The sequence below is a fragment of the Electrophorus electricus genome, chromosome 19, assembly GCF_041902795.1.
Source record: "Electrophorus electricus isolate QZ-2024a chromosome 19, ASM4190279v1, whole genome shotgun sequence".
NCBI classification, from domain to species: domain Eukaryota; kingdom Metazoa; phylum Chordata; class Actinopteri; order Gymnotiformes; family Gymnotidae; genus Electrophorus; species Electrophorus electricus.
This window is the reverse complement of record NC_137515.1, coordinates 982,501-990,000: the sequence shown is the minus strand read 5'-3', so window position 1 is coordinate 990,000 and position 7,500 is coordinate 982,501. Positions and strand designations below refer to the sequence as shown.

Sequence of the window (7,500 nt, the reverse complement as noted above, 5' to 3'; positions counted from 1 at the left end):
TGAATGAGAGAACTCATCAGCACAGCACCACAGATGGACGCGCGCACAGAAGACTCGATGAGAACACTGCGAGCATTGGGGCGGAGCGTCCCAGCCAGACGTCCAGCCACAAGATCTCCCTCCTCGTGTGAGGGTAGTTAACCTAAACCTAATGGATTCGCTCGGCATACACCTGAAGCGTTTTCTCTGTTACACTGCATATAATCACACTCCTCTAGTTTAGCTTGCTGTTGCACCACTCACCCTCCAGGTGGCAGGAGAGAGCACACATCTGTCCCACCACCCTGCTACCCTCGCCCACCTCAAAGCACCTACTCATTCACGCACACAAAATTACCCCATTAGCTTGCATTCATTTGATACACACACCATATACACCTCTCAGATAAGCCCCTCCCCCCAACTTTCTCCACCACCATAGCCTGTATCTTTGTGGGCAGGTTATCTGTGCACAGCACACACGGCGCGGAGGCCACGCAACAGACAGCGTGGCTATTGGCCAGAGACAGAGGAGCACGGAGATACGGAAGCGCTCCAGAGTCCTCACTGCTCCCGGGGAGGGGAGAGGTCCTACGAGCAGCAGGCCGTAGACAGGTGGAGCGGACGAAGGGGGATATGGGTAGTTACCCGCAGAGGTTACCCTACCTGACCCTGCGCTGAAGTAGCGTGAAAAGGCTCGGCAAAAGCAGAAGGTTGGATCGGCTTCCGAAGAGCCAAAGGGATTTGGATTTGGGTTTGGCTGTTATGTTCAGGACTCCACAGACCTTATGCCTTTGCACATTTATGCCCTTGCACAACTGTGGTAAAATTATCTGAATTTCCTGCACCTGCTTTTAAATGTAATTTTTACATTTTTTTTTTTTTTACACCTAAATCTAAGAACATGAGTACTTTAACGCTGCTTGAGAGGAGTGATCAACCAGCAACAGAGATGCCAGGAGAAGCGGAGCGAGTAGCAGGAGCGTGGGGGGCAGGGGGGATGTACCTTGATCCCATCCACGGGGTTATGGATGACAGTGGTCTGAGGCTCCTAGAGAGAGCGAGAAGAAGAGACAGGGAGGCCAAACGTGAAGACGCTCCAAGAAAACGAGAAAACCGAGAGGGGGGGGGGTGAGACACAGCGAACCAGGCAGACAGAGAGGGACAAACGGACAGGGAGGAGAGGACCGGAGCCAGAGATCGGAGCGTCAATGAAGGGGGATATTCACTGTAGGTGAAGCTCTGCTTAACATCAGAAGAAAGTTAACGATCAATGCAGGAGTAAATGAATCCAGTCGGGAACATCCACACGGGAGCCAGCAGGTGTGTTCGGCACGAGTAGGCACGAAGCATGTCAGAGAAACCATAGCAACAGGCACGTGACACAAATCTCATTCGAAAATGTATACTGTCATTTAAAAAGGAGAAAAAAACCTTTTTGTTGGAAAATATATAAAAACAATATTATAATTATTTCCACTTCCACAAATTACTTCTATAAATCAAAATAAATCTGTTAAGCATCTTTCATAATATGCCCTTATGTCTCAAAAATTCAACAAAACCCCTCAGGGAAGGTCCAGGGGGTTCATTAGCAAAACATCACCTCTAACCACGATGGAGGACAAGCAGAAATCAAGGTGGACATTTTACTAGAAAGGATGTTTTCAAAAGGAGAAACCCACCTTCTAACCCAAGTGATTCATCCTGGACTGTCAGAAGCTTTACAGTAACTATATTAAGCTCAAAATGCAAATAGCATCTGGCATGCAAAAGTAAATCTCTGGTGCTAGCAAATGAGAACGTTAGTTAAGACGCAGAACTTCATAAATACCACACAGACACAAACACTTACATGTACAGATCTAGAGACAGATGGATCCGGTAGCACAGTAATGGGAGTTAAGTGTGAGGTATGCACTGGATCTCAGTGTCCAACAGAGAACAGGACAGAACCAGGGGAAAACATCCCCCTGTATTTATGCACAATCACACAAGCATGACATTGTAGTTTCATCAGAGTAACCACATTCAAACTTTAAAAAAAGATCTGCACCAGTTGAAATGTGTTTCCAGGCTTTAGAAGCGTTTAGAGACAGGGTGGCCTATGACAGGACACATGGACGGAGACAACACAGAGGGACAGGAAAAGAAGACAAAGGGGCACGATGGGACATGGAGAATAAAGGTGGTAAATACCAGAGCAGGAGAGGGAACGTTCCCTTTGGGGCTGGTGACTATGCTGTTTTTCGTGCTGTTTGACTGTGGCTGCAGAGAGAGAGCGAGAGAGAGAGAGAGAGAGAGAGAGAGAGTGAGACAGTGAGTGAGAGAGAGAGAGAGAGAGAGAGAGAGTGAGACAGTGAGTGAGAGAGAGAGAGAGAGAGAGAGAGAGAGAGAGAGAGAGAGAGAGAGAGAGACGTTCACATGCAGGGCCTTTTTTGAATATTGATTAATTCTCATGGCAATCCTTTCTGATTATTCCATTTTCTGTGTTCCAGAAAGTGGATGAATCTTTCTAAATCTTTATTTCATGTGAGTATGTGATGAATTGAATAGTAATTCTGACCGTGGTAGAAGCAGACAATACTCGCATGCTTTTAAGTGGAGAGAAACGGACACAGATCGACCCAATACCTTCTCTACTAATTTTTAGTTTTAGCCACTAATTGCAAAATCTTTGTTTGGCTACAAAATGTCTTGCCGTTCATTCTTTTGGCACTTTTTCCCTCCTACTGCATCGTAGTCCGACTGGAATAATGAACTTCCATATGGAGATTATGAGGGAACACGCAAGCTCTATACTAATAATGCACCATCAGAATAAAACAGCATTATGAACAATAAAAAGCCTTCTGGGAGTATCTCAGTTAAGATTATTAAATGGATTATGTGTGGTCAAAGAGAAGAGCAGACCGCTTGACCTCTGGAAGCAGAAATCTGGGGTCAGCCTAGTTGATCTGTAAAAGCGTTACAACTAAAGCTAAGCACAGAGATACAGGAGACACAAGACAGCTGGACGTCACAGTCAGACACAGTCAGACACACGTCTCTAGGAGACCCTTCCGTATGTAGCTGGATTCCAGATTGCCTAACTGGGAATGAGATACAGGCTGGAAGAGCTCACCTGACAGGATATATCATCCCACGGGAAAACTGACTATTCACAACAACTTAAATATCCAAGCCCAAGAGAGCTGAGTGTAGAGTTAAAAAACTGGGAGCCTATAAAAACCCTTCAAAGACGAGGAGACAATGATTAATGAGGGACTGCATGAATAAATAAGTGAATGAATAAATAAAGGTGTAGAGGCCAAAGATAAAGCGATAAAGATTAAATGACATCCTCACCATGTACTGAATGGTGGAGCTGGATTTCCGTTTCTGGCAGGATGATGGATGGAGGGATGAGGACAGAGGTGGGGAGAGAAGGGAAGAGTGAGCGGATGGATGCTGAGGATGGAGTCAAGGTGGAGACGCGTGTTTACTGCACACGGCTTGGACAAATGGTCAGTGGTTAAAAAAATAAATAAACAAATATGGAGGACTAGCAGGAGAAAAAAGGAAAAGAAAACAAGAAGGTGAGGAAGAGTTTGGTTGCTTTGGCACGGCGACGTGTAGGAGATGCCAGGAAGCTCTGACGAAGTGTGAAGACCCCCGACTAGTGTGTGGGTGAGGCGTTTCAGTTCAGATGACCCCGGGGACGGCCCTGAACCCACGGAGCCCTGAACCCACGGAGATCTGACCACACGGAGCCATGTTCGCACGGAGCCATGTTCGCACGGGGCCCTGATCGCACGGAGCCCTGAACCCATGGAGCCCTGAACGCCCAGCGCCCTGATTGCACGGAGCCCTGAACGCACCGTTCCTTGTGGTGATGCCCTTGTTTCCATGGCAGCAGGTGGCAAGTTCAAGTCTTGTTTTTTTATGTTTGCATCCGGAAACTGCACATCAGTTAATCAATAAAGTGAAAATGTTTCATTGATAAGGATGAGTATTAGGAGGGGACTCTGCACTCTGGTGCTGCAGCAAGAGGAAGAAGAGGGGAGAAAAAACGAGAGGAAGAAGAGGGGAGAAAAAATGAGAGGAAGCCAAAAATGTCAGAATGCAGGAGAACGTGGTGAGGCGGTTGCTAAGCGATGAGTGAGGCACAGTGAAGGTGGCTATTTCTGTCCCTCATTTCCTGAGGTTCAGGCTGTAAGCTATTCCTGGACATTCCCCAGAGAGGTGACCGCACCCTGTGCTGCCTGTCACACACACACACACACGCATGCATGTCCACACACACACACACATACATACACATACACACACACATACACACACACATACACACACTCACACACACATACACACTCACACACACACACACACACACTCACACACACTCACATTCACACACACACACACAAACACACACACACATACACACACACACACACACACACACACACACACACACACACACACACACACACACACACACACATATCTCAAGGCCTGAGATGGCGGGATCATGGGATGAGAAGGATGAGGGTGGCAAAGTGTACTGGGATGTGGGTGGGTTACTCCCACTCAGCCAATGGAGAGCTACCTGGGACAGTCCAGGGGAGCCCAGGGAGGGCCAAACAGGGTCGCGGGAATGCTGAGTGTACAGCGACGCGGCAAAGAGCAGAGATCAAAAAGAATTAAAAGAATTAGAGAACGAGAAGGAGAGAGAGAGAGAGAGAGAGGGAGAGAGAGTGGGAGAGAGGGAGAGGGAGAGAGAGAAATGGAGGATATGTGTGCAAAGCATGTTATAAAAACCTTTAAGAAGCTTAACGCTTGAAAAAAATTGTAGAGGGGAAATAAGCACCTTCTGCAGTCACCGTGGTAACTGAGTTGAGAACATCCCCAGCTATTGGGGGGGCAGGAGGGCGTAATAAAACCCAATAATCCTCCCAGGGCTTTCACGGCCGGCGTGCTGCTGGATTATGTAAGGTATGATTACTGTTTTAAGGGAGGAATGATGGAGAGGATTATTTCACAGATTACAGGCTGTCCAATCGCTCAGCAGAGCGAAGGAGAAGTCTGGGGAGCACAGCCGAGCTCGAGGGGTTTTTGCGTGGTACAAATGGCATGTATCGGCATCCAGCACACCTGTCCATGCAGAGGTCAACACCTGCTCGTGTCTGCGACACTGCCTACAGCTCTGTCATGGGGGAGAGAGGCAGTGAAACAGGGATTCGTGTCCGCCACCGACATTTAACCACAAACGAGCCCAGGCCAAATTTCCAACTCGGCTTGAAAATGAAATGAGAATAAATAAACGCTAAAAAGTCAAATGGGAGCACTTTGTTTTGTCTGCTACTTGGATCCCAGCGTGCTGACGCCTGGTTGCTAACTCAGCGTGTTCTTATCCCACATCTTACACACAGACGCACAGACTCTGACTGACAAAAAGATATGACAAACAAGAAAAATACATAAAAGATACAAAAAAACTGCCAAGAATGAAAGGTAGGAAAGTAGAGTCTGACACACTGAGGAGTGAAAGCGTTAAAACACCAAATGACAGGACAGAGTGTCTAAGAGAAAAGAAACGGACACCTGCTAGTTATAGCAAGAACAGACTTGCAAGAAAAGAAAGAGAGAGAGAGAGAGAGAGAGAGAGAGAGAGAGAGAGAGAGACGTAGCGTAGTAGCGTAGAAGTGAAGTCGGCCTTACCTTGACATCAGCCTTCTTGTTGAGCAGGCTCTTTGCTGCTGTGGAGGGCGAGAGAGGTAGGGTAAACATGGGTGCGGAGAAGAGAGAGAGAGAGAGAGAGAGAGAGAGAGAGCGGCATTCAGCACGAGCAGAGCGCCGGAGCCTGGGAGGTGCTGCCACGGCGACACGCCAGCACGTCTGCAGAGCCCCGTGGTCAGGGGCCACGCTATCACGCTATATCCCTCCTCGTGGGGGATTAGCAGGATTTTAAAGTGCAATGCAGGCAACATGTGTGTGGCGTTTGAGGGGGTTGTCCTGGAGAATCTCCCCAGAACAGGTAGGGTCAGGGGGACGCGAGGAGCAGGGGTCAAGGGGTCAGCCTCTCCTGCAGAGGAGGTGGTGGGGTGGAGCATGCATGCTGATGAACAGGCAGGAGTGCCCGCACGTACGCACACACACACACTCACACACACACTTGCACACACACACACACACACACACACACACACACACACACATACACACACACACACACACACACTCGCGCACACACTCGCACGCATACTCACACGCACACACACACGCACTCACGCACACACACTCACGCACACACTCACGCACACACACACACACTCACACACACAAGCACACTCACAGACACACTCAGTCATACATATACATTCACCCCAGCAAACACACACACATATTCGTGAATGCACACTCACAGCATGCACTCACACTCGTTGACTTCTGCACACACTCATTCATACATACACATACACCACAGAAGGCACACGCACACAATCAACCACAATCTCCCACAAAGACACACACACGCACACACTTTCTTTGCTGTATATCTATTCGTGCAGCTGCAAACACTCCAGCACCCGCATACGCCCCCAAACACACCCCCATGGTGCTGAAAACCGGGTGTGGGAGGGGCCTGGATCACACACAGTGCAGGTGATAACATATTCTAATCAGTCTCACAGACTCTGCCTCTTTTTACACAGTCCCCATAATATGCTTCACTTCCATGTGACGGAGAAGCCCCGCCCACCATGAATGCAGGTTTAGCCAATCACGTCAGTCAATCACAATCTGAACTTGACACCTTTACTAAGTGACTGCCATGGTGACATACATAAAAAGCAATGGATGTCCCTTCTGCACCGAAGCAGGGTAGCATTTCATTCGTAAAGTCACGGAGAGAGAGGGAGAGAGAGAGGGAGAGAGAGAGAGAGAGAGAGAGAGAGGGAGAGAGAGAGAGAGAGAGAGAGAGAGAGAGAGAGAGAGAGAGAGAGAGAGTGGCAGGCTGCTTACCTTGGCACAGGTTTTAGGGGCCGAGAAGAAGGCAAGACAGAGAAGGAGAGATTAGGTGAGAACAAATGAAGAGAGAGAGAGAGAGAGGGAGAGAGAGAGAGATTGAGAGAGAGAGAGAAAGAATAAAAAGGGTTTGCTCGGAAGGTTGTAGGAAAAGGGCTGGGTGTTCAAATATATGCTGAAGGGAGAAAGCTGATTTGACCACAGGTGAGTTTGACTAGTGCATTAGGCTTAAAATATCAGATGCTCAGCCAGGAAAAAAAATGTTAAAAAATGCGCCATGCTAACAGGGCCCCTCGTTAGCATTATTGGGGTGTTTGTTTAAGGCAACACACGTACTCGAGGCCCATTCCAGTTCTTTCTACCCACGTCCTTTTCCCAACCCAGATCCACTCGGCGCCAGCCAAATCCCGCACCCGGCCCGAGATGAACCTCCGACCCACGGACGAGCACGCGCGGACATAAACGTGCTGCGCAGAGAGCTGGACAGAAGCTGGAAAGAGAGTGAGTGTG

General features: G+C 48.4%; 1 protein-coding gene across 40 annotated transcripts in view; it reads right to left on the bottom strand.

Annotated features, from left to right (window-relative positions):
• Nucleotides 1–7,500, bottom strand: part of camk2b2 (calcium/calmodulin-dependent protein kinase (CaM kinase) II beta 2) — a 37,648-nt gene that overhangs the window by 8,212 nt on the left and 21,936 nt on the right. For 10 of the 40 annotated variants that reach the window (XM_081702673.1, XM_081702682.1, XM_035535320.2 and 7 more), the window contains 4 exons: nucleotides 5,683–5,720; nucleotides 3,328–3,360; nucleotides 2,179–2,247; nucleotides 986–1,030 (listed from right to left, as the gene is read on the bottom strand). In XM_081702673.1, the coding sequence (XP_081558799.1) occupies nucleotides 986–1,030; nucleotides 2,179–2,247; nucleotides 3,328–3,360; nucleotides 5,683–5,720 (185 nt within the window). The remainder of the gene's footprint in view (nucleotides 1–985; nucleotides 1,031–2,178; nucleotides 2,248–3,327; nucleotides 3,361–5,682; nucleotides 5,721–7,500) is intronic. The other 30 variants (XM_081702676.1, XM_081702690.1, XM_081702675.1 and 27 more) reach the window with 7 other exon arrangements.